Genomic DNA, 27,699 nt, shown 5'->3' with positions numbered 1-27,699 from the left:
AGTCTCCAGCACAGCTGAGGAGCAAACGGTCTAGCATTTTACATTTTCTGAAGCCAGTCCAGCATTACTGAAATGCAGTTTTTCAGTTCTTCTTGATGAAAGCTTTCATTGTCACTTGTCAGGTATTACATGTCATTCCACAGTGCAGGGTCAGCAGTGCTTCAGACTTTGTGTAACTGTTTTGGTTAGAATGTTAAGAATGTCAAAGAGCAGTAGATCTGAAGTCATGCAACAGAAGGTGATGACATCCCTGAGGTTACTGCAAGGTTCCAAATGCAGAGGCTAGGGCTAAAAGGTAGCCGACAAAGCAAGACTATGGAATGGTTAACAGAGCAGTGTGACTCCAGGGCAAACTGGATAGTGCGGTGATGAGTATACTCTAGATGGTATAGAGTCTTCAGAAGTAGTAACTGAAGATAATAACTCCATAAGGAAGAAGCAGGCCAGCATAAAGTGGGACACACCTCACATAGGGTTAGAGAAAGGAACTGCATAGCCCAATAGAAAGCTCCTATATTATGTTATTTGGTGGATACTTCAAAGCAAATAAAAAATCATGAGGTGAATACTTCTGTGATAAACCCAAGGTAATCCTAACACCACCATGATGCATTCCGCAGTCTGTCACACTGGATTTGCTTTGGCTTTATGACAAACAAAGGGAAGGCTGTTTATTTGTAGATATAATTCTAGAGTTAAACAGATTGCCTGTGGCTCTTCTGGAATATATTTATTTATTTGTTGCATGGGTTAGTCTCACTATGTTAGTAGCCTCTTTTTAGGGGAGACACTAGGTGGCATTTATACAACTAGGGCAAATTTGGCCAAGGCATTGGGGAATTTCCCCTATTCTTTTCAATAGGTGCTTTGGCATCTTATACATCCACATGAGTCACCACCAACTCAAGCAGATGGGGCCTCAGTTTAACGTCTCATTTGGAGTATAAGAACAGAGAAAATGTATGACATCACCTGCATATTGAAGCAGCTCAGTTTGCCCCAAGCTTACCTGATATTGTTTTCTTTTTAAGCATTTCCCTTATTTCCAACCCGGCCTCCATTACCCTCCATCACTTTCACGTCTGGTCTCCTCTGCCCTATCCAGAGTACCTCAGATGTTCCTTACTGGGTGATTCCTGAGGTATTCATTTGCTCTGTAGGCCTCCTGAGTTCATAGAGGGAATATAACCTTATGGCTACAATCTCATATGGGCTAAGGAATGAGGACTCCCATGGGCAGGTGCAGGGAGCATCCATACTGTAGATTTCCAGTCAGAATCCCTTTTTGCAGAAGAAACATACAATGATGTCATTGCATGAATTTCACACATACATACACCTCATGTTCTGTGCATCTGTCACCACTCCCCTTAACAAAGCAGGGAGCATCCATACTGTAGATTTCCAGTCAGAATCAAATTTTGGGGAAGAAACATACAATGATGTCATTGCATGAATTTCGCACATGCATACACCTCATGTTCTGTGCATCTGTCACCACTCCCCTTAACAAATGATAGCTTCCAAGGCACCTGGTCTCCACGAGATATGCTGTCAGATCAAGATGTGGAAAATCTCACAAACTCTACCAAGGAGGACTCCCATGGGCAGGTGCAGGGAGCATCCATACTGTAGATTTCCAGTCAGAATCCATTTTTGGGGAAGAAACATACAATAATGTCATTGCATGAATTTTGCACATGCATACACCTCATGTTCTGTGCATCTGTCACCACTCCCCTTAACAAATGATAGCCTCCATGGAACCTGGTCTCCACGAGATATGATGTCACAGCTCAAGATGTGGAAAATCTCACAAACTCTACCAGGTCTATTGGAGAGCTGCTTACTGGCTATTTCATTCTATCTCCAAGCTGGCAATTACAATATACATGGTCCATTCAGAATCCAAGGTCACTGACTGCACAAATCAGGGTCTTGTCTCTGTATAGTGAGCTTACCACATATTCTGGTGAAAATATGTTATCATGGAGAAACCAAAACTGAGTTTTGTAGTCCTTCACTGATAGTTTGTCATGAGTCAGAAGAGACAGAAAAAACATATGGCCTATTTGGTAGATATTTGTCAACCAGTTTTATGGTATCTTCATTCAACCCTAGTCTGCTTAGCTTGGTAAAAAGAATCTGCAAATCAAGCATCGTGGTACGCTTTATAATGTAAATATGTTGTTGAGCTCATTCACAATCTTCTTCTTCTTCTTCTTATTCTTTTGGCTGCTCCCGTTAGGGGTCACCATAGCGGATCATCTGTTTCCATTTCTTCCTGCCCTCTGCATCTTGCTCTGTCACACCAATCGCCTGCACGTCCTCTCTCACCACATCCATAAACCTTATCTTAGGCCTTCCTCTTTTTCTGTTACCTGGCAGCTTCATTCTTAGTGTCTTTTTCCCAATTTACCCAGCATCCCTCCTCAGCACATGCCCAACCAACATAATCTTGCCTCTCTGGCTTTGTCTCCAAACTTTCCAACCTGGGCTGACCCTCTAATATACTTATTCCTAATCCTGTCCATCCTCTTCACAACCAGTGCAAATCTTAACATCTTCAACTCTGCCACGTCAAGCTCTGACTTCTGCCTTTTTGTCAATGCCACTGTCTCCAACCCATATAACATAGCTGGTCTCACTACCCTCTTGTAGACCTTCCCTTTCACTCTTACTGGTACTCGTCTGTCACAAATCACTCCTGACACTCTTCTCCACCCACTCCATCCTGCCTGTACTCTCTTCTTCACCTCTCTTCCACACTCACCATTACTCTGAACTGTTTATCCCAAGTACTTAAACTCATCCACCTTCGCCACCTCTACTCCCTGCATCCTCACCTTTCCTCTATCCTCCCTCTCATTCACACACATATATTCTGTCTTAGTCCTGCTGACCTTCATTCCTCTTCTCTCTAGAGTAATAATTTCCAAAAATCATGAAACTCAGGTAGTGTTCCAAAGCAACAAACCTTTATTTGTCACAGACAGGCGATCCTCAGTAATAAAAAAAAGTTAGAAATACTTAACAATGATAAACATATCAACTTTTATACACTTAGAAGTAGGTAGTATTTATGCATAGTGATACATATGGATGGATGCTTATTAGATGTCATTACACAAATATATATTTATATTTATAGTGTTTTAATTAGATAATGTTTATGGTTAGATAGCTATGTGTTTTTTTCTTGTATCTATCTAGTTAGTTCTTTTTGCTTATCTTCCTATGTATATGATTTTAGATCTTGTCACATACCTGATGAAGGCTTTATTGCATTAGTTAGCCAAAAGCGATTTTAGTTAAAAGTCAGTCTTTTTGCATGTATGTTATGGTATGTTATACTTTTCTTAATAGCTGATTTTTGGAATGTGGGCTGCAACTAGATAGGTAGTGTTTTCCTTAACTAGGATTTAGTTTGATCTAATCAGTAGTAGAGTGTGGGGGTGGTACTTGCTGTTTTTAAATGCACTTTTATGGCCTGTTTATATTGCTTGCCTGGAATAGGCTAATTTAAAGTGATGCAGTGATAGCGTTGTCACCTCACAGCAAGAGGTGCTCTAGTTCAATTTTCAGCTGGGGTGCCTTCAGTGCGGAGTCTGCATGTCCTCCCTGCATTTGTGTGGGTTCCCTCTGGGTGCTCTAGTTTCCTCCCATGTTTCAAGGACATGCATCTGGAGCGTTTCTCCCTGGACCTCTGCTGAAAATTGGCTTCGTTCCAAGTTGGAATTTCCTGGTAAACAAATAATAAATAAGTAATACATATATTTTCCACACCTACTTCTAAGTGTATAAAAGCTGATGTGTTTAACATTGTAAAGTATTTCTGATTTTTCTGTTACTGAGGATCGCTCATCTGTGACGAATAAAGGTCTGTTGCTTTGGAACACTAACTGGGTTTCATGATTTTTGGAAATTATTGTGACTGAGCTCATCAATGAAGTTTTAAGACTACTAGTTTTGATGTTTTGTTTTTTTTCCTCAACACTCGTGTTGGTGAGGTTGGAAATAGACAGATTCTGTGCTTGTTCATTTTTTTCTTTACAATGTAAATACTTACAAAGCTACCTTTATCCATGAGCTATGTCAGAAATCTCATGTCAGAAAACCACACTGGTACCAGGACCACCAGTTCTGAGCCCATTGAAGATGATTAAGTCTAAAGGCATTCAGGAAAACAAAAAAATGACTTGAAAATGTCATCTTAATCATTTTAGTCAGTTGGAAGAGCTAGAACTCTGTGGTTAGTGTGCAGTTCTGTTGAACCCCTTTGTGAAAGGAAACAAGCGTAGCTTCCTTCTATGCTTTGTTGAGGGGAAAGGTCATGAGTTATGCTGCAAGCAGTGGAGTGGAATGAGTGGCTGGATGCAGTGACCATAGAGGCGTTTTCTTGTGCAGTGAGCATCTAATGCTTGTGGTCTCACCACGTCTAGGTGGAATCCAGGTGACCAGCCCATGAATACATTATTGCAGATGGAATCTCCAACATCTGATGGAAATACTGCAGCTAATGTGATGCAGAAATACCTCCTCCTTCTTCTTCCACTCCTGTCCCTCTCAACATCACTATTTTCAATTCCTGTTTCCTTACTTTTGTCACTCTCAACCACATTAACTTCTCCTCATATCTCTATTTAAAGTATTCATGTTTTTCTCCTTTTATAAGCATTCGCTTTACCTGAATTCTGCTCTTCCTCCCTTTCTCCAATCTAATATCTATGCCTCTTGTCTTATGAGTTTAGAAATGACTAACAAGTTAACTGACAGAATATCTACTTATCTATAGTGACATCTGCATTAAATGTTATGTCCACTACTGCTCCTTAATTTGTATTTCTGCATTAAGTAATATCATGAAATTATATTTAAATTTCATATGTAAATGCATATGCCATGCTTGTACGTTTTACCAAATTAATTGCAATTGTACATATGTTACATGAGTTGTAAATGCATTTGCAATGCTTGACCATGTTTGTTGTACCATTTTAAATGTAACTGTACATCTGTTGTTTGTTTTATGGAGCTTTCCCCCCTGGGCATCAGCTGAAAAGGGGTTCTCATGTCCAGTTGTACTATCCAAGGCAACAAAGGCAAACTAAATAAATAAATACATCTATTAAAAGTATTTATCACAGCATGGAAGGTCTCATTGCACAGTTAATAATAAACCATTTGTCAAATGTAAAATTATTTTAGAAGCAGTTACCAAGAATGTGCAGATTTTTTTTATTTATTTAGCATTTGGTAAATGTGTAGGTGAGCTGCTCCAAAACCCATTTTTATTTATGACCTAAGACCTCAGGCAAACACTTTAAAAACAAGTGTAAATGCATGCAAAAACATAAATAATACGAATAATTGGGTAGAAGGACTAAATCAACAATCTGAGAATGTAAAAGGAATGGAAATAGCAAGAGTTTCAAATTTCCTGACAGCATAAAATAAAAGCTTTGGTTTAGATAAGAATACAATGATAGATATGGAATTTAAGTGCAGATACAAATTATAAAATAGCTATCAACATTTATACAAGTGATAGTTTAATAATTAATTACATGTTCACAAGCCTTGATTGTAAGCCAGTTAAATAAAGATGTGTTAAACTTTTCAGATATATTGAGCCAGTACAGCAGATGATATTAATCATAATGCAGACAGATTGCTAACCATGGTCTTGTAAGAAACAGCATTTGTAAGATTCCTTAGGGTATTCTTTAATGATGCCAGAAAGGAGTATAGTCAGATACTTTTCTAATGTTTTATGACATGGCATTCTGGCCTACAGGATTATTTTGAAGAAAGATCATTCTGTCATTTTAGTTTGAAAATACACGCATGCGTGCATACAAATATTTCAAGCATGGGCATTAATGCCCTTCTAGCTTGCCAATATACCAAAACACTTCTCCCCATAATAAGTATCCAGGCTGTTCTTAAAAATATCTAAACTAGTACCTTCTTTAATGTAATTTGGTAGAAAATGGACCTGTGTAACAGTATGACATATTGATTCTTAGATCCCTAGAGTTTAACAGGCAGAGTCAGTCAGTCAGTCCTTGTACTATAAGGACCTTGTCAATACTCGCCCTGACAAGGCACCTCCTGTCTCCAGGAGGGCAAAGTAAGTCAGGCCCAGATGAATTCACTTCCCATTCAATCATTAATGTTTACCTTAAAGGAAATGAGGGAAGCACTCCTTGTTATATGGAAAGGATACTTATTCTGCAGATGGAGAAAGCTCTATGAGTAATACAGCTGTCCCTCCAGCACAGCATGTCTTATTTTTTCTTTCTTTTCTTTCTTTTTTTTTATGCTGATGGGAGATTTAAGTCTTTATTTTGAGTCCTTGTGCTGCCATTTGTTTTGTGGAGGTGTAGAAAATCAGATATGCCTGGCTCCTTTAAAACACAGAATGCTAGACACATAAATCACTGTGCAGGTTTCTGTACAAGACAGAGTATAAGAATATAATTTCAGTCTTGCCTTGGTAGCAGCTAAGGATCTTTAGACTAGTGATCTTAGCAATCTCTGGGTCTTGTAACTGTGTGGTGTGTTTACACAGATATGTTCTAAAAGCTGCATTATATTCTATAATTGGAAGAGTCATGGAGTCATCAGATATGATGTCCACAGATGCCTCATGCCTATATATTAACAAAGGGGCAAGAACTTCCATAATTATCAGTGAATCTTCCACCTTTTTTAAAGTTTATGGGCTAGATACCCCCCAGTTAACAATGCTAAACATGGGAAGATATTCTGTACTGGGCTTCCTCCAAAGTCCCTCATGACACAATAATATAGGGTGCTGTTAATAAAGAGTGGAAAACAATACTGTCTGAAAATCCAATCAGTAATGTATAGCTGTAGGAGCTCCCCCAGCTTGTAACAACACCAATTAGACATCACCAAACCATGGCCAGACAATCCTAACATCCTATCCAAATAAAATATCATCTCCTAGAACTCTGTAAGACAGCATAAGTGATAACTTGTCAATCTGCACCATAAGGTACCACAGCAACAGCCCCAAAACATATCATTACAGCCTTGTAAGAAAACTTAAAACTTTTCATGAAGACACGTTTATTAATACAGTACATCTTCTTAACTGGGAATCATTAAAGAGTCTCCCCAGAGATCGCACTGTCTCTAAGTTCAATAAAATCTTCCTAGATGTTCTAAACACACCAAATCCTTTAGAATAAAAAGAGTCAAAGCAAACCTGCTCTGTGGCTATCCTTAGCAACTAAACAACTCATTAGACAAAAAGACAAAAGCATGAAAGGTCTGCGCAAACAAAATGGATCCTACTTTATTAGCATATAGTCGATTAAGAAACCTAACAAAACAACATATTACCAAAGACAAAAAATATTACTCAGCCAATCAAAATGTACACACTAAAAATCCAAAACTGTTGTAGGCATCAGTCAATAAAATGTTAAATCCATGGCAAGCTACATAGTCAAAAACAGACACATAGAAACAAAATGATACTATGGCCATCTAATTCAAAACCCACCTTTATACACAGAATACATTCATTAACCAACCAGGTGACTGATCAAGCTCTTGATGTCCCTACTAACCAGATAAACTCAATCAACATTTCAGCTTCCAACCATCAAAAAATACCTCAAAAAATTAAAGACTACTACAACTGTCCTGACAATTTACCTGGTAGGTATCTTAAAATAGCAGCTGAGGCTATTACATATACAGTTTCAATCCTGATAAATTGATCCATATAGGGTTGCCACCTCTCCTGGATTGCCTGGGAGTCTCCTGGATTTTTATACCATCATCCCGTCTCCTGGAAGTAATTCAAAAAACTTTGAAATGTCCAGGAATACACTCTCGCTTAACTGGAACTCAAGCAACCGGCAATCACTCATACACAATCACGCTCACTCTCTCCCGATCTCTCTCTCTCACACACACACATGCGTGCGCGCGCGTGCACACACACACACCGCATGCGCACGTGCGTGTGCACACACACACACACACCGCACGCGCGCACACAAACACACACACATACACACACACACACACACACACACACACACACACACACACACACACACACACACACACACACACACACGCGCGCACGCACACACACACACACACACACACAGTGTAACACAAGTGTATGGCAACAAAGTTAAAAAAATAAAGTTTTAAAACTTTTTCATTCATGCAGCTTAGCAGCAATACTACTTTGAAAAGGGTCTATATCAGAATATCGACATTTGAAAATGTCAAAGCACCTTTATTCGACACGGAAATGTCAAATGCTGAGTTTGTCGAACAGCCAAAACATCGATTTCTTTCCAAGGGAAAGAAATCAGTTGGCCATTCTGTCACACCTGCCCTTTCTCCAACTGTAGTGCGGTCTCGGAGTTAGAATATTTAGTTAGGGGGTGTAGGGGGCACAGCCCCCCCATGGTGGGTGGAGTGGTGGGTGAAGCCCTCCACTAAAATACATTAGTTTTAATGTAGTGTTGTCTGCTGACCTTCCCATTTCTTTCCATGGGAAAGAAATCGGTGTTTTGGCTGTTCGACAAAATCAGCGTTTGACGTTTTCGTGTCGAATAAAGGTGCTTCAACATTTTGAAATGTTGATATTCTGATATAGACCCCTCTGAAAATTCTCATAATTAGGAGACTGCTTTATTGATTATTATAAACATAGAACCAACACCAACATACTATAACAAAACAAATAAGTACAATTCCTCCTACTACCCAGCTCCGCACTGGCAAAGAAAATGATGTGACAGTTGGATAAAACTGAAGGAACTTGTCATCACAATAAAAACTATCGCCCCACCTGCAAAACTGCATCCCTTAAGCTTGAGCTCAGGGATTCATTCTTCAAAGTCTCTTGAATGTTTTGCTCACTAAGACCAACACACATGAATAATCCCAATACTTCTGCTTCTGAAAGTACTACATTTGCAGCCATCTTGGAAACAAACTAGTCTATGCTGCCAAACAGGCACCCAATAGCAGTGAAACATTGTCACTACAAATCGCCATAGTGACTATTTAGTAAACCAATGAGAAAGCAGGGCATTAAGTCAGGTCACTGAGAATGGGTTAACTTGTAACATGATCCATCTGTCATCCAATTGCATCAGCAACTTAAGGTAGCACAGCTAGTGTAGTTTTTATTATAAGTGCTGATGGGTTAGGGTAGTTAAATGTGTAGTGTTAATAAAACTTCTGACTTGTATAAAATATGGAGACATTGGAACTTGGGTTGCCACCCCTCCATTTTTTTTCTTGACTATCTGGAAATCAAATTGATTCTCCAGTAGTCCAGAAAACACTGTACAAACTCTGGTATTCTGTTTCAAAAAAGGAAACAGACTGTCAGAGTTTGTTAAATCGGCTGATTTACTATACTTTTTTACAGAAAAGCAGAGTAAATCAGCCGAAAGCAGGCAACAGGAACTGAAAAGAGGGCATTCCCCATCAAGTGATGTCATAGTGACTGTGGGTGGGGCAGAATGCGAGAATGGGCAGTGTTTCAGGTGATGCAAGGGGTGTGGCCTTACTCCAGTTTTAGCCACAACAAAAGTTGGCAACCCTATCACCAATTCTTCACAGCAATGATTCCCTAACTACCTCTCAAACAGAACAAAGCAGTAAAATGGAAAAAAGAAATTTCTCCACCTTCTTGCCAGTAACTATTTGCAAGGATCTATATTAGGTCCCATACTTATCAACATATTCATCAATGCCTTATACACTTCTGCAAAAAATCCTACCCTAATTCAGTACACTGATGACTCAGTCATAATCAGCTCTGCAAAATCTTTCTCTAAACTCCAAGACCTTACACAGCAATCTTCTTCTCAACTGAAACTTGGTGAAATAATTCACAGCTAGTATACTAAACCCTAAAACAACTAAATTACTGCTCTTTACCCCAAAACACTTCTCTGCCAAAACAACACTATTCACTATCATCTCTGCCAACAACACCATGACAGAGCAAGTGATCTGCACAAAATTATGGATGTCATCATACATAACCAGTTGAAAATTGACCACTGTGTATCAACTCATCAAAAAACAGGTTTTATATACAGAGTGGAAACCTACCTCTCTGTCATAGTCAGAAGACATATCCTCTACCTTTTGCTGTCATTGTTCCTCTCCATCCATCTATCCATCCATCCATCCATCCATCCATTCATCCATCCATCCATCCATCCATCTGCCCTCAACCCCTTTTCCCATTTTTGCACATGGAGTCAAGGTGTCACTTCAACAGTGACAATCATCTCAAGCCAAGGTTTACACTGCTGTGGTGGTTCATCCATAGCACTCACACACACACACACACACACACACACACACACACACACACACACACACACACACACACACACACACTCACACTTACAGCCAATTTAGAGTGTCCAATCCACCTACTGCATCTCTTTGGAATGTGGGAGGAAACCGGACCACCCAGAGGAAACCCACCCAACCGCAGGGAGGACATGCAGACTCCACCCAGAAGGCACCCCAGACGATAATCAGTCCGGAGATCCTCTTGCTTAGAGGTGACAACACTAAATGCTGCTCCACAGTGGCTGCTTTAATATTGTCATTGTTCCTCTATGTTGCCCTAATATTCACTAACCTTCAAGCCTTACAACTGTTCAAACTAGAACAATGCTATAATAAAATAGCCAGTTCTGCAGTAACATAACAGCAAAACACCCCACTGTCCAACCTTTAGAGAATTAAACTGGTTAGATCTATCTCATCACCCAGTTCTTTCTCAGCTAATTACAGTACACAGACTTCTCTTATATAGAAAATTCCCTAACCCTTAACAATTTACTACATTACTCCCCCAATAGAATTTTACACTGTAGAGAAAAATCACTAATCAATATGACCAAGTCATCTAATATTGCAGATGACACTCTACATTCAAATATTATAGCTAAACAATAGAACCACATCTCACTACCACTGAAATCCATCCAGAATGCAAACTTATTTAAAACAGTAGTAAAATCTCACCAAAAAAAATCAATGGAGCTGCTCATGTATTTTCTCCAGAATAAATGCCACTATTATCTTCATTTTGTCACATTGTCAGACCATTTCTTTTCATTCAGAGTCCTAATACCTACAACTAGTCTTCACTTGTACCTGAAGAGTTTTACTAGCATCTCTCATCCAGACACATAGTTTTGTGATCCTCTCCCCCCTACCTTTGTACTTCTAATATAAATCCTATAACAGCCATATATATATATATATATATATATATATATATATATATATATATATATATATAAATTATCCATGAACCCACCTTATAGCCCACCTCTTATGTACAGTATTAACTGCCCTGCCTAGTTCCTTCCCTCACCTCCATTTTTGCATTTCTAAACACTCATCACATGATCTATTATCTGCTTGACAAACCCACTAATACACCTCTTAAAATGCTCAGTGCCTAACTTCTACTTCTTTCAGCTTTTCCCAGTTAGGGGTTACCACAGTAGATCATCTGTCCACTCATGATTGGCAGTGGAGTTTTTTGTTACAGTGTCAAGTTCCCAGCCCAGCACCCAACCTTCCACAGAAACCACACACATGCACGCACTCACACCTAGGGTAAATCTACAGTATCCGATCCACCTACAGCATGTCTTTGGGATGTGGGAGGAAACCAGAACACTCAGAGGAAACCCATGTGATGACAGGGAGGACGTGCAGACTCCACACAGATGGCACCCCAGCAGAGGACTGAACCAGAGAACCTCTTGCTGTGAGGTGGCAACACTAACCACTGCACCACCATGGCCACCCGAGTGCCTAACTTCTACTAATGCATCAGAATCTTTTATGCTATAATACTTTTGCTTTTGTTTCATATGAATGTAATCCAGTTAACAAATATATGTGTAATTGTTAATGTATATTATTTAATATCTGTTAAACAAACCAATGGAAGCAACTTGGAAAATTTTCAAATGCAGTATAAATGTGCACACAAAAAAAGCAAAGACTGTAGATGAAAATTATGAGAAGAAAACTTTTAATAAACATCTCAACAGTACATTAGCGCTTTCCAGTCCATACCGATGCTTTCTGAAATGTCTAAAAACCATAACAACATATCTAAAACATTTAAATATCATGCCAGCCATAGGACATCATAAAGACAGACCAATCAGTAGCATTCTAATGTCTTAGTCTTCTATTACTATACAATAGTTTAAGGCTATAACATAGATTTAAAACAGGACCTGAGGCAGTGTTAAGTCTTAGTAATCCATAGTAATCCATACATATTCAGCATTCTCGGTTTTCATTTTACCACCTATTTCTCTCAAGTTAATAAAAAGAACTTGTATATTACTGAATATCCTTTTAAAATGTTTGTAATATGCTGGAGATTTTCTTTCTGGGCCTCCTCTGAAAAGTGTTTCTTGACTAAACACAGTTAGGCAAACCTGGAAAACAAAAGCAAAATGAATAAATAGTTTCTGTGAATCAAACTCTTAACTGGTCAACATGCATCCTCATTAGTGAACAATTACCTGTGACCACTGCATATGACACAAGTCCTGAATAAGTCTTAGTTCCACAAGAATCCTTTTAAGTTCATTGTTGTGGATATGCACATACTGAAGATAACACTGGCATTTCCAGTTGTTGAATTTCTGAACCTGGTGTAGTTATCTACAGTATGCTTATATACCTTCTTTTTTCATCTAATTTTTATTTTCAAATCTGGTAGAAGCACATCAGATGTTGCTCTCAGCTTTTGTGATACAACTCTTTCAATGCCATCAGTATTGTGCCTATGGCGAAGGAAGCTCAAGTGAGAATTCATGTTTTGAACCCCAAAGGTCTGACTTATTCAAAGATTTTTAGCCCTTGTGGGATCACTAGGTAAACTAAATAAAGTGGTAACTATTTATTAACCCATGACTACAATCACTGGGTCAGGTTTAGGAAACATGTGCATCAACAAAATTGGTGCTTATGCGGAGTTTTGTTATCTAAGGCTGACCTGAAACACACAGATGACATTTGTTGCATGTTGCAGAGGTTTCACTTTGGCTGGCCATTTAGTTCTTAATTATTTAGTTCTAAAATGCAATAAATAGTAAATGTAAATTTAAAAATGTTCTCAGAAGTCTATGGTGTACTTCAGTGGATTAGGATAATAGTATTCTTTGTGGAACAGTATATGTTGTCACCAATCTTTAGGTCGATGGCATTTTCTTGTATTTACGTTTGGCATCACCTCTGTTGGAAAGTTAGCCTAGCAAAATGAAGGTTAAAACACATTACAGATTATTATAAGGTTATCCCTTTTCATGTGCATGCCATAGTAATGCAAATCTGTAATACTGCACAGCATACTCAGTACCTACAGAAATAGCTTTAAGTTCTGAAAATCATTGTGTCATCATAATATGTTATGTTTAAAGGGAAAGTTTAGATAAAAGGAGATGATATGAGCTTAGAGGATGAGATTCCCTATTAGAAGACCGAAGACACATTCTTTCAAATGCATCTTGGTCAAACTCAAAAGCCTGAAACGGCAAAATATCGAAGTGGCTTTTAAGCAAATGCTTTCCCTGGGAACAAATTCACTTGGCCGCTTCATTACTTTGCCGTTTTCGGCACTATAGTGCGGTCTTGGAGTTGGTATTTTTAAGTAGGGGGGTGGGGGGCGAAGCCCCCCACTTAATGTAATGTTTAAAGTATGTTTTTCTGTTTAGTTTTTTTGTTGGAACAGTGATTTTTTTCTCTAGGAAAAAAATCGCTGTTCTTACAGTTCGAAATTGTAAGCTTTCACTTACATTGGATCGATTAATCACCATTCACTTTTTTAAGCACTCGGTGATCTAATATAGACCCAAGAATGATTAGGTACAAAGTGCTGAAGGCCTGGAGTTCAAAAAGAAAGACAGTAGAATGGAACATAAATGGAAGATATCTAGCTTTTCAGATGTGATATTAAGAAGTGTTTCTTCATAGAAAGAGTGGTTATTTTTTAAATACCTTACTCACTGAACTTGCGGTAGTGTTGTTGCCTCACAGCAAGAGGTTCTCCTGTTCGATTCTCGGCTGGAGTGCCTTCTGTGTGGAGTCTGAATGTTCTCCCCACTGACGAATGGCCTCCGAAAGACATGTGTGAATGGGCGTGCCTTTACTGAAGGTTGGGCGTCAGGCTGGCAACTTGGCACCATAAAAATCGACTGCCAGTCATTAGTGGACCAGAGTTCCGCTGTGAAAAGCCGAAAAGACAAAAAACTCACTGAACTTAATTCAGTCAATACATTTAAACTGTGATGGGGCAGATGGGGTAGGTTGATTAAAGGGAACTGCAGCAATGGAGTGGCTGGATGAAAATTTTTGTCATTCAAGTACTTAATGCTCTTTGCTGTTAGCATAAAAACTGTTGCCACTCTTAAGATGACAATTGCTTTAATGCCTTTAAATTATAGGAAGGGTCTGCTTTTGATCTTAAGCTCTTCATTATATGCTCACAAAACATATTCTGTTTTTACATTTTTTACAAACTTGATTTTTATATTTTTTAAATGTGTAATGTAGGAATTAGAGCATTGGCAGGTTCAGATTTTTCCTATAACTTTCTCAAAATGATTTTCTTTCATACTTTATTTCAGAAGAAATAGCAGCAATATATGTTGACCGTCTAATGGTTCATTTGCCTTAATTTATTTTAAAAATGTAGTTATGTTTGAAAAAATGTAGATATGTGTCAGTTATTAAATTGTCAGTTTTAGTTGGTGCTACACTTGTGAAGAAATGTTAAGACAAGACAGCATGCTAATACCGTTTTATGTTTGCTTTCAGGTCTTTGCAATGGACAAGATCACTTTCTGTGTAAGACTGGTGTGTGTATCCCTAGGAAGCTGTTGTGTAACGGTTACAATGATTGTGATGACTGGAGTGATGAAGAACACTGTAGTAAGTCTTTTATCTTCTGCACTATAGCCAAAAGATACGTTATTTCTTCCAACTAGCAGAGTTAAAGGAATTACTTTCAGCCAAATGACATCTTTCAGAATGGTCTGCAGTAATCCTTCTAATAACACGAGATTCAGTTTGCACATATGGGTTTGTGTACATAGACACTCATGTCAGTATAGCAAGGACACAAATATCAGGAGAGTCAGAAAATCTGATGTTATAGTAATGTAGATGTTTGAAATGCACAATCATTTTTACAAGGTGACAAGCTCAACTCCACAGTCTATTAACTGCAAGATTTCTCAATCTTAAGGGTAAAATAGTTTTGCTTCACACCCAAACTTAACAGCATCTGTGCTAATTCTATGACAAGCTTCGAAGTTAGTAACGTTTCTGAAACAGCATTAATATATTTGGATCACAAAAGCTGTGAAAAATTAGCTTTGATTTCATGAGCCCAAGCACTGACAGTCATAGCTCACAGCTAGTCAACTTGGAAAAATATGAGCAGATACAGATGTTGTCAAACATCTTTTCTCTTTTTGCAGGGTGGCAATCATCTCCACACCCTTCTTAACTAGTCTCATTCAGAAGCCACTGCATTTTAGAGAATAAGCAATCGCTCACTCTCCCATCATGCACTTTTTCAGAAATAATCTGAGATTGCAGAACACATTATCAGACTCATACAATAACATCTTGCTTACAAGTATTTTAACTAGAAGACTACTGCTCATATCTTTCAGAAAATGTAATAAAAGCTTTGATTATCTGAACAAAGGACTGCAAAACTGCTGAGGCATGGAATTAATAAGCTTTTATTGTAAATACATGCTTATAATTTTGTGTGTGTGTGTGTGTGTGTGTGTGTGTGTGTGTGTGTGTGTGTGTGTGTGTGTGTGTGTGTGTGTGTGTGTGTGTGTGTGTGTGTGTGCGTGTGTGTGTGTATGTCACACCTCTCAACTGCCCAGAAATGTGTGGAATGTCCAGAGTTTTGCCTCATATTTTTGGTGTAAGGAATGCCGTCACTAAATAATGACAGGCATTTGAGCTTCAGATTATGCATCCTTCAGATAATGCATGCTAATACAGAACTTGTTATTTTAACATTTTCTAGGTACATAAGAATAATTGTTAAAATGTTCACAGATTTTTGTCCTTTGATCTCCATTATTAGCTTTATCTAAAATTGTTGAGAAATATAGTATGTGGGTGTGTGTGTGTGTGTGTGTGTGTGTGTGTGTGTGTGTGTGTGTGTGTGTGTGTGTGTGTGTGTGTGTAGACACGTGTCTATTTATATGTGTGTGTATATATATATATATATATATATATATATATATATATATATATTATACATAAATGTATAGATGTACTTTGACAGAGGTATATAACCATATTTGCTGATACACAGCTGCATATCTCAAATGTTCAACCCTTCCAAACCACTCTCAATGTTTACAGGTTCATAGATAAGTATTAGGCTAGCTGCTCCTTTTGGGCCATGTTAAGCCTAACAATTTCCCTTTCAAAGGGAGAATCAAATCTTGTACCTTGTGTCTGTGAAGTAACCACCTTAACCATTAGTGGGCAAGCCTGTCTCATGCCTCTCTATAGTGTTCTTATTCTATGCATCTCTGATAAAGATCAGTCACTAACAGGCAATGAAAAATCTGTTGTGCTATTTCTTTGTGAGTCAGTGAAGTAGAAGTAATCAAAACATGCTACAGTTTAAGTTGTAAAGCATCGGTGCTGTGTGATGTGACAACTGTCACCTTACACTGTTATGCTCTGTGATATGAGCTGCTGATTATATGCTAGAAAAACATACGTGTTCTATGTTTGCTTGTGCTGTAAACTCACTTATGACTCACTGGTTCTGTGCTTGTGTTTTTACATTTAATTGGTTCTTTACCTCACTACATCCTCTGAGTCATCATGTACTGTTTAATGTTTACTCTATTTTCTTGTCATATAGACTGGTCTAGTGCATCTATTATAGTCATGTGCACTATTACACATGAAATCCATATATCACACATATACAGATGACATGGTGACATGCAAACTTCTACTGGAGTAATGAATAATCATGTAATCAGCTGAATGGCAATCATTAATGGACAACATACACAACCACACATACCTGGAGCACCATCATAGATTCATAGGCTCATAGGTAGGTACTAGGCTATTAGCCCTAGGGCCTATATAAGCCTAGCCAAAAAGGTACCCTGGCTTTCAACACCCAAGAAAATTATTTTCCTGTGACCCTGTCGAGCAGAGCCACAGAAGTGATCCCTGGGTTGAATTTCCTATTTCCCTTCCAATCATCAAGATTTTTCTTGAAGAGTGCTAATGAGGAGCTCTGGTTGACATAGATAGGTAGTCTGTTCCAGAGTATGGGAAGTCTCTGGGACAGGAATCTATCCCTCCAGCATGTTTTGTTTATTGTGGTGACAAGGTTTAGGTCCCTAGAGCATGTAGCTCGCAGGGATTGGGATTTCTTTAAGTGGAGCATGTCCAACAGCTCTGGGTTTGACATAGCTTTGTATGTTAGGCAGAGATTGCCTCTGAGTAGGCGATATGCGATGGAGTAAACCTGGAGTTTTTTGAGATGGTCTGCGTAGGGCATCTGTTTGAGGCCAGTAATCCTCTTTGTGAGGTTTTTCTGTGGCCTTTCCTGTTGTTGTAGATGTCTTGTGAGGTACATACCAAAAGGGGCGTTGTACTCTATAATGGGTCTAATGAGTGATGAGTAGAGGGGAACAATGACCTCTTTTATTTCTGGATGAGAAACCTTCTGTGATGAGGTGAGCCATGTAGAAGGATTTCCTGACCACTGTGGCGATGTGATTATCAAAGGAGAGATTACTGTCCACCTGTGTCCCAAGGTCTCTTATCACACTTTCGGCATTAAGTAGACTATCACTTATGTGGTAGTTCATGGGTACAGAGTTTTTACCAAAAGGGATAACAATACACTTTTTGGCATTGAGCTTCAGGCCATGGCTTTGACACCAGGCATCTGTCTCAGTGAGGCCCTTTTGTAGTATGTCCACATCGTTAGGAGTTTCGATTATGGCTCCTAGTTTGCAGTCATCTGCAAACTCTGTTAGCCAAACTCCTTCTGTGTTAGCCTATACTTCGGAGAGGTAGATACCAAACAGGGGAGGATCCAGGACTGAATCCTGTGGTACTCCACTTGTCACTGGTCTGAAGTCAGATTTGGAGTCTGCTACTTTCACAGTGTGGGTTCTGTCCATGAGCCAGTTGGCAACCCATCTTGTGACGTAAGGATTTATACCTAGTTTAGTGAGCTTATCTATAATTCCAGAGTGGGGGATGGTGTCGAAAGCCTTGGCAAGATCTAGATAAGCTGTGTGAACCACCTTACCCTCATCTATGGCTTTGGTGACTGCTTCAAAGAAGTCAATCAGGTTTAGGAGACATGATCTGCCTTTTACAAACCCAAACTGGGTAGGGTCCAGTGTCTGGAGATTACCAATGTCTTTGTTTATGAGTTCCATGATGATACGTTCCATGGCCTTGCAGACCAGGCTCATCAGGCTAATGGGGTGGTAGTTCCTGGGGTCCGTCATGGCTCCCCCTTTGTGGAGTGGGAGAACCGTTGTGGTGCACCATTCAGTGGGCAGAAAGCCTGAGGTGAGGCTATGATTGAACATGGTACTTAGGTAGGGTGGCAGTTCATTCTGTAGTTCATGTAGAACGCAGCCTGGGATATTATCAGGTCCCATGGATGCTGTGTTCTTGGCTTTGGAGAGTGTGTTTTTTACCTGTGCAGCCATCATTATAGGAATTTTGCATTCTTCCGGTATAGAGATGGGCCCTCTAGGGGGTGAGAAGATTAGCTCTGTTAGCATACTTCTAAACATCACCAGATTTGAAAATAGACTCCAGACTATGCCATCACTCATATATCTCTGAGTCATCATATAAGCACATTCATAATCATAAAATATCGCTTTCTGTGTTGAAGTTTGCCAAATAAAAAAGCTTCTATGTGTTCCTTATGTCCCTCCACTAGTGTACCATTTTTATTGTAATATACATCTATGAGGTACCCAGAACTGAATCGTACAAGCCTTTAGAAACTTGTAACATCTCTACGATGTGTCTGCACTAGTGTCATAGTCACCTTTATAAACATATCTGCTGTACAATAATTTTGATCTAGGCAGCATCACAGTCCCTCATGTAACATATATAGTATACACAACTGGTTATGCACAGCATTCAAGGTCTATGTGTGCCCACTGCATAGTCATGTTATACTTTTGCATTCTCTGCCTCTCATAATATTTGATGATGACACAAAAACGTTTAACCTTTCCATTTGTATTCCTAAAGGACATGTAATGTATAAACAACAATGAACGTTAAATAAACAGGTCACATAAACCATTCAGAGTAACGTGTTTAATGATTGCATGAATTTACACATTTTCTAGAAGCATCGAAGATTTCATTGGAAACAGGTAAATAGATTTAACCATTGCAATTAACATTTCAGAAAGATTGTGTTATTCTCTGCCATCACTTTGTTTCCAAATTTAACATTAAAATGTCTGTTGTCATGCATGTTGCTTGGTTATATGACTGTACTTCATTGTATGACATCATCTATTGCTGTCCACTATAGCTCTAAGGGATAATTGTGAGCAAATATGTGAGCAACATGCAGCACTGTAGTCATTGCTGTGCCATCTATCCATGGCTAAAAGGATGTACCCAATTAGTTTACAAAATACCATGCACTTCAGCAAGACACCATAGAATGGATACAGAACTACATGCACTTGTATAATGTTTCATAAAGCCAATTAGTGTGCCCTGTGCTTCTGTCTGTCTGACAAATACATGTCCCAAACATCTACAAACAAAGCCATCTGATATGAGAAGCCAGTGCTGAACCTCTACAAATGATAATATTTTTTGTGACACATCTCGTACAAAGCAGAGCTCAACATTAATCTCTCACTGCAGACAGCAATCCCCCCTTCACTGTGAACAGTTATCAATGTAGCGCTATGATCTGATAATTTGCTCTGTACAGCTCTATACACTGTATTACTGTGGTTCTCTACCAATATGCCTCCTGATAAACCTATTTTGACATTACATTAATAAACTTTCTTACCGTCTTTCTACTCTAGCAATACCTAATATTTTCATGCTCTGACTCACCATGATCCTTCCTGCATAAGTAGGAATAAGTATTAACTTTATTTCTTCCATATAATATTACAGTTTAGTGCTTTTCTCTTTTCTTTTCTTTCAGATTCTATGGCCACTGCATCAGTGACAGACCCCAATACTGCAGGAGTTTTGCCTCAAGTCCCAACTCTGTGAAAGTTTCTAATGATGATATTGTCAGCAAGTTTAATATGAAGGGCCTTGCTGTGCATTAACTTTAACTAGCAAAATATATGCCTGCCCTGTATCAGACAGTGGCTGTGACATTTCTTCTAAAGTTAGAGTCCTTGCACTCTAAGGACCCCTTAGTAAGTTGGCCACTGTCCTTTCTCTTGACCAACAGTTAACACTGTATATGTCAGTTATTTAATCTCCCTATCTTCGTGGTTTCTGCACTCAATAAATGAAAGAAAACCTGTTCCACTGTGTGCCTCTTTGTTAATTGCTTTGCATGGCTGTAAACTGATTGTTCTCTGTAATAATTGACCTGAAGGTGAGAAACAGATAAACACCACTACCCTACCCCCCATTCCCACCCACACTCTTTACTCTACAATTATACTTCCCTCATGCAAATTTCACCTATGCCACCCATTCTCTTACTCTCCTCAAACAATTTTATTGTCATACAAATATGTTTGTTCCTATTTTCCTATTTCCCAACTTCCATTTAACGTTTAGAATCATTCTCAACAACCTTTCTCACTCACGTACTGCTTTGCCCTATATACATTCATACTCAGACCCCTCCACAACAGTACCTATTATTCTATATTTCAACTTCTACTTTGCCTAAATAAACCCTTACTACTTCTTATCTTAACTACATCTTCATACTCTATCCTTTCAACCCCCACTATTTGTTACACTTCAGAAACATAAGAGAAGATACCAGGACAACCTAACTTCTTTACTTCAAAGAAAATATTTCCTTCTACCTACCTTCTTCCAGATTTCAGACTCTACCATGCCTGATTCCCACTTCTCCACTACTTGCCATCAATAAAATGCATATCTATTTACTTAATCATACTCCTCTGCTTATCCTGTATTTTCTCCATCTATTAAAGCATTTCTCATCCTACCATGACTCAATAATAGCTCTCAACATCTATCCAACTCTGTCCCAACCACCTATCCATACTTCTTCCCTAAACTTTCCATACATCACACAAACCAATTTATTGATGCCCCTCACTTTTATCCCAAATGTAGACTGATTAACTTAATTTCAGCTCAAATGAAAATAAAATTAAGTGGGAAAATACTCTCCAAAATCAATAATCAATAATAATATTCCAATCTACTAAAATCCTCCTAGGAGGAAATATACCTTAATTATTGCCAAACCTAATACAATCAACATCAAAATAATTCTCTTCCACATACTGCTCTAACCCTACAACAATTACACCCCCACCTCAGTAATCTAACTTTTACTGCCATAAATAGAAGCATAAGAAATAAAACTGCTGAAATGCATGCATGGATTACATAACACAAGCTATAAGTGAAACTTGGTTTACATTCAGCATAAACAACTCCAAAATTATACCACCCCAGTTATAATATCATCCTCAATGACTGTATAAAGAGGAAAGGTGGTAATAGTGCTTTAATATTTCCCAACATCTACCAGATTTCCTCCTGCAACAAACCAATACCAAAATTCAATTCAGCAGAGCTTTTTATCACTTAACCTGAAAATAAACTAGTATGTATTACTGTCCTTTACATCCCTCCTGGTGATCAAACAGCTACAGTGGAATTAAAACTACATTTGGATATCCATAACAATTCCGCAAGAAAAAATACTTCTAGGTGATGTTCATTGGTTGGACATAGCCTCTAACTCTACTACATCCATCATGAACTTATATATGGTTTTGCACAACTAATTAATAGCCTGCATATTATAGCAAGATATTAAATTCTTTATTAAACTATTTCCTAGTATCAGACCCTAGAAAATTCACCAACACAGGTTCGATGTCAGATTCTCATAGTGACCATCTCTCAGTCGATGCAACAAGACATCTCACACATCCACTTAAACAACATATTTATAAAACAACATGCAACCTGTCCATGTTTAACCCAGGATTATTCATTACTACCCTATCGTCTGTTATCATCTATTATCTGGAACATCCTCTTAAATGATGCTGTAAATGAATTCAGTACAACTTTCCTAAATAGACTTGCACCTTGTAGAAGGAACCAACTAAAACAAAAGCAGTAATTAGTAAACCATATAAACATTGCATGATAACTATAGGAATCAATCACAGTAGGTTATAACAGACTAGGAAGGGAGACTGGACAAGCAGTTCACAAAGAAATGATGGGAGGATATATGTATGCCTCCCAAATATGCAACAAAGTCTAGAAGATAGAATATTTTCTTGGACGTGTTTGCATAGGCATGTTTGCAACCCAAGCAGACTCCAAAGAATTTTTCCTCAGGTAGTTTGCAAATGTTGGAGGTGTGATGGGGAGGAAACAGGTAATTAAAAATATGTTTTTGAGAAAGTAATGATTTTGTAGACGTTAAAAATTCCCTGCAGACAACTCTGTCAGAAAAACTGGGTGAGCAAATTGGTGTAACTAAGCAAATTATTTTTTTTTTAGCTGTGATACAGAATCAGAATTGCCTACACCTAGTAAGGCCTTGCTAAGTTTAATTCTGGTGGCTGTGAAAATAAGCAATTACTAGAAAATGGAAATCAAAGTCTAAACCAACCATACTAGTTGCAGTAAATATAGTAACAGAGAAAAAAGAACAGGAAGTGGGATCTTTAGAAAAGGGCGGGAATAAATTATATAAAAAATGGGAATTGTGGGAACAAAGTATGCATAATATTTTTTGGAGGTGGAATGAAGTTTAAGAGAAGGGAGGAATTTAATAAGGTATGTACTATTCAATTGACAATGGCTGTACAGAAGATTATACGTGATGTATAATGTTTGCAATTGAAAATATGTCACTGTAATTTGTTTTTCATTTACTTAAATGTATGATTACCTATGTCATAAGTGATAATTCAGTAAAGATGTTTCTTGTTAAAAAAAAACACAAATTAAGAAATCTGGCTATCCAGAAAGAGTAAAATGCTAATATGGAATACAGAAGAAGCATGGAGAGAGTGGCAAAAGTATAAAACACCACAATATCTCAAATATTTTGGAATCCTCCTCAGCCTTACTAAAAAGCAAATAAATGAAGACCAAAAAAACTGTACTATAACAACATTCAGAACAGCAGTAAAGACAACACTAAATAATTCTGGTCAGCCATTAAGGAAATCTTACATCCTGGCCAAAAATTCAACCATAACCCCCCCCCCCACACTTAATAACACAGCACTCAGAACTGCAATACAATTCCACTGTTTTTTCATATAGTATACCAAGGGTTCCCCAACATCTAATCCTAACCCTGTCCAACAGCCATATATCACCACATCCTCTTTCACCTTCAAACCTGTGCCCATATCCTATATAAAACTACTCTTAAACAAACACAAACCCAACCCTACTTCAGCTAATGACCTTCCAAGTGAGCACCTTAAAATAGTAGCCAATAGCATTTCCTGTCCTATGTCAATCCTTATAAATAGGTCAGTCCAGGAATCCCATGTTCCCTATATCAGGGAAAAAAAATCACACATTATTCTTTGACGCAAAGGAGGAAATTCAACAAACATCACTAATTTTAGACCTATAGCAATCTTATCTCCTCTCTCCAAAATACTTGAAAAAATATATTCAGAAACAGTTGCTAAACTGTCTCTGGCAGGAAGAACTCATATACCCCATGCACAACATAGCTTCCATCCCTCTGAAAGTACTAACACTAACACTAGCACTTCTAACCTTTATAGATACTTTTAATAAAGCTAGAGAAAATGGCAAACTAGTTTGCTCCTTATTTCTAGATTTGTCTAAGCCCAAGAAACAGTTGGATATGGCAAGCATGTACTTCAAATGTCCTCACTAGGTCTATTCAACCCTCCCTCCCTTCCATGGTTCAAAACCTACTTGTCCAATAGGTACCGGTCAGTAAAGTGGCACTCTGCCCTCTATCCATACTTCTGAGTCACCACTGTTGTACCACAAGGCTCTATCCTTGATCCCCTCCTCTTTAACATTTTCACCAACAGCCACCATACATCCACACAGCAGTCCTCCCTAATACATTATGCAGATAATTCCACACTTATATGCATGTCAGACAACTTGACACATTTCCAAAAAAATATTCAGGAAGCTTTATCTGCCTCTGAAACTCACAAACCATACTCAACCAAAAAAAAAAAAAAAACTTTTTTACACCAAATCCCTCTCTCAAGGGAAAAAAAAATAAAACAAAATGTAAAATCCTCTGTCTTAATAATACAACCATTGAAGTCATATCTCATAGCAAATTCTTACAGGTGATAGTGGAAGATAATCTTAAATTCGACTTGCATATACAAAGTTGAACAAAAAAAATCATCAAAAACTAAGGATGCTTTATAGAGCCAAAAACTTTCTCACCAACACAACTAAAACTACACTTGCCACTACTTACCTCCTCCCCTCACTACTTTATGGTGCTCCCATTCTTATTAACCTCCAGGCATCACAAAAAGCAAAACTTGAACAATGCTATAGTAAAGTGGTTAAATATGCAGCAAATATCCTTTTCAGAACCCACCACTATATGGCAAAAAAAGCCTAAATGAGTTAGACCTGCCCAGTCAACTAACACATACACATATTCTCACTAACTGTCAAATTACCCAGCATCCATCTGCTTTCATAACACTAAATACCATTCTACACAACTGTGTTCCCATTCGGTCATTATGATCCAATGAACAAAAGCTCCTCTCTGTCAATAAACCTATCAAATCTGCCAGGTGTTGTCTGTTCTCCTATCATTATGCTAATTCCTGTACTCCTTACCTATATCTATTAGGACAATGCCTTCCCACCAGTCCTATAAAACCATTCTGAAAGACTTCCGAGCCAAAATCTGGCTCTGTGCTTGCTCAACCCCAGGATAAACTCTATCCCTAAATATGAACAATAACCTGTTCCTGGCTTATATCTCCTTACTCCCCTTCTTCAATCACTTCCTTACTTCAATCAGTTTCTCTCCCCTGGCTTTCTGTCTAAATAGGCCATAACTCTGCTTTTTTTCCCACTTTAATTTGCAGTTCCAGTTTATATTGTACTAACTTACTTTTCATTTCTCTAAACTGGCAAAAGTTTCTCTAAATATTAAATCATTGTCATATAAGTTGTGTCTATTTTTAACTGATGTTTTCATATTATGTCTACTGGTATAATTATTTAAACGGTAGATGTTTTTCTATTAGTTTTGATAGTTGTAAAACTATTGCTCCTAAAATGTTTTTATAGTACTTTGAAGGTCTTCTCCATGAGCATCCACTGAAAACGGGCACCTACTCTGTCAGACTTTCCCAGTAATCAAATGTCAATAAATAAATAAAGAAATAATACACACACACACACACACACACACACACACACACACACACACACACACACACACACACACACACACACACACACACACACACACACACACACACACACACACACACACACACACACACACACACACACACACACACACACACACACACACACACACACACACACACACACACACACACACACACACACACACACACACACACACACACACACACTCACACACACACACACACACACACTCACACACACACACACACGCACACACGCACACACACACACACACACACACACACACACACACACACACACACACACACACACACACACACACACACACACACACACACACACACACACACACACACACACACACACACACTCACACACACACACACACACACACACACACACACACACACACACACACACAATGGATAGCAGCACCATCCCTTCTTAGGTATTATGCATGTAATTTGATGATTGTTATTGTTAAGTGACCACATGTGCTAAAAATGGAAAAATGAGTTGTGGATGGATAGATGAATGCATGCGTGTAATTCAAACTCAGGCATACAGTTTTTACTTATTCTGATATACCATAAGTGCCTGAATGAAAAGTCAGTGTGAAGTGACACTTTTAATAGCACTGTTTTATAATTTCAAAAATAACTCCACACTGTTCTGTGCACATCATCTAGAATGCAAACATGGCCTTCACACACTTAATCCTGCTTCTGCTACCTAACTGAAATGTAGATTCATCACATTTCCAAAAAAAAAACAACACTGCCAGGTTCTTGCTAAAGCACACTGACTTCCCATTACTCTCAGAATCAGACTTTTACTAGGCTCTGTAATCCTTTAATTAATCACTTTTCACTTCCTGGCAAGCAGACTATTTTCACCTCAAATTACAATCTTAGATTCCCTACCTCCCAACATAACCTCACTGCAGAACCTTGAAACTAAACTTCATTGCACAGACCACAGCTTCTCCATCCTTGGTCTGCAGATCTGGGAATCATACCTCTCAACTGTAAAGATTTTCACAGAATGTCCAGATTTTTACCTCATACTTTTGATCTGTTTTTCATAAAATTTGGTATTCTGGCAAACTGGTAGCAAATCATTAAAGACTGAAGTAAGAAAATAATGGCAGACATTTGAGTTTCAGACTTCATACCCTTCAGAAAAGTCATGCTAATGCAAAACCCGTTGTTCTATCAACTTTCTAAGTTTGTAAGGGCAATATTTATAAAAAGTCCCTATTTTTGAGCCTTTGTCCCTCTTGTATTTATGGCTTTGTCCAGATTTCCTTTCTCACATAACCCAAAGAAATCAACTTCCTTGTATTATTCAGAAAGGAATTTAAACATTTCCTGGCAAAGAAACAGGCTGCTGCTGGTTTACAACTGAATCAATTACCTAAGCTATACTAAGCTTAGTTTCTATGCATACTAGTAGCAAACTCTCACCATTTCCTAAGCCATCCATAACCATATCAACAACTCAACTTCAACTCTTACTTCAGGTGAGTTCTCCACTCTAAACTCCTCAGGTTTTCATTAGTCCCTACACTCCATTCTTTTTCCTATTCAGCTGTATTAAATATATAATTTTCCTTACAACTTCATTATATTATTTATGCACTTCTCTTCTTTATTGAATGTTTGCAGTCATTTGTGTAAATGGACACTGCTTGTTATTTGTTAGCTCCTGGGTGGAACTTGGCAATGGTCCAATGAAACTATGTTCTATCCCAGTTACTAAAAGATCATCATCTTCTTTTGGCTGTTCCCATTAGGGGTCGCCACAGCAGATCAACTGTTTCCATTTCTTCCTGTCCTCTGCATCTTGCTCTCTCACACCAACCACCTGCATGTCCTCTCTCACCACATCCATAAACCTTATCTTAGGCCTTCCTCTTTTCCTGTTACCTGGTAGCTTCATCCTTAGCATCCTTTTCCC

The 27,699-nt window shown here is 38.3% G+C and overlaps 1 protein-coding gene across 2 annotated transcripts in view; it reads left to right on the top strand.

Annotated features, from left to right (window-relative positions):
- CORIN (corin, serine peptidase) overlaps window positions 1-27,699 on the top strand; it is a 1,415,152-nt gene that overhangs the window by 694,969 nt on the left and 692,484 nt on the right. For both annotated transcript variants that reach the window (XM_044061411.1, XM_044061410.1), the window contains exon 6: window positions 14,893-15,006. In XM_044061411.1, the coding sequence (XP_043917346.1) occupies window positions 14,893-15,006 (114 nt within the window). The remainder of the gene's footprint in view (window positions 1-14,892; window positions 15,007-27,699) is intronic.

The sequence above is a fragment of the Protopterus annectens genome, chromosome 2.part0, assembly GCF_019279795.1.
Source record: "Protopterus annectens isolate FY-2018-M chromosome 2.part0, PAN1.0, whole genome shotgun sequence".
Taxonomy (NCBI): domain Eukaryota; kingdom Metazoa; phylum Chordata; order Ceratodontiformes; family Protopteridae; genus Protopterus; species Protopterus annectens.
Note: the sequence above shows the minus strand (reverse complement) of the source record. Positions and strands in the feature narration are given on the sequence as shown.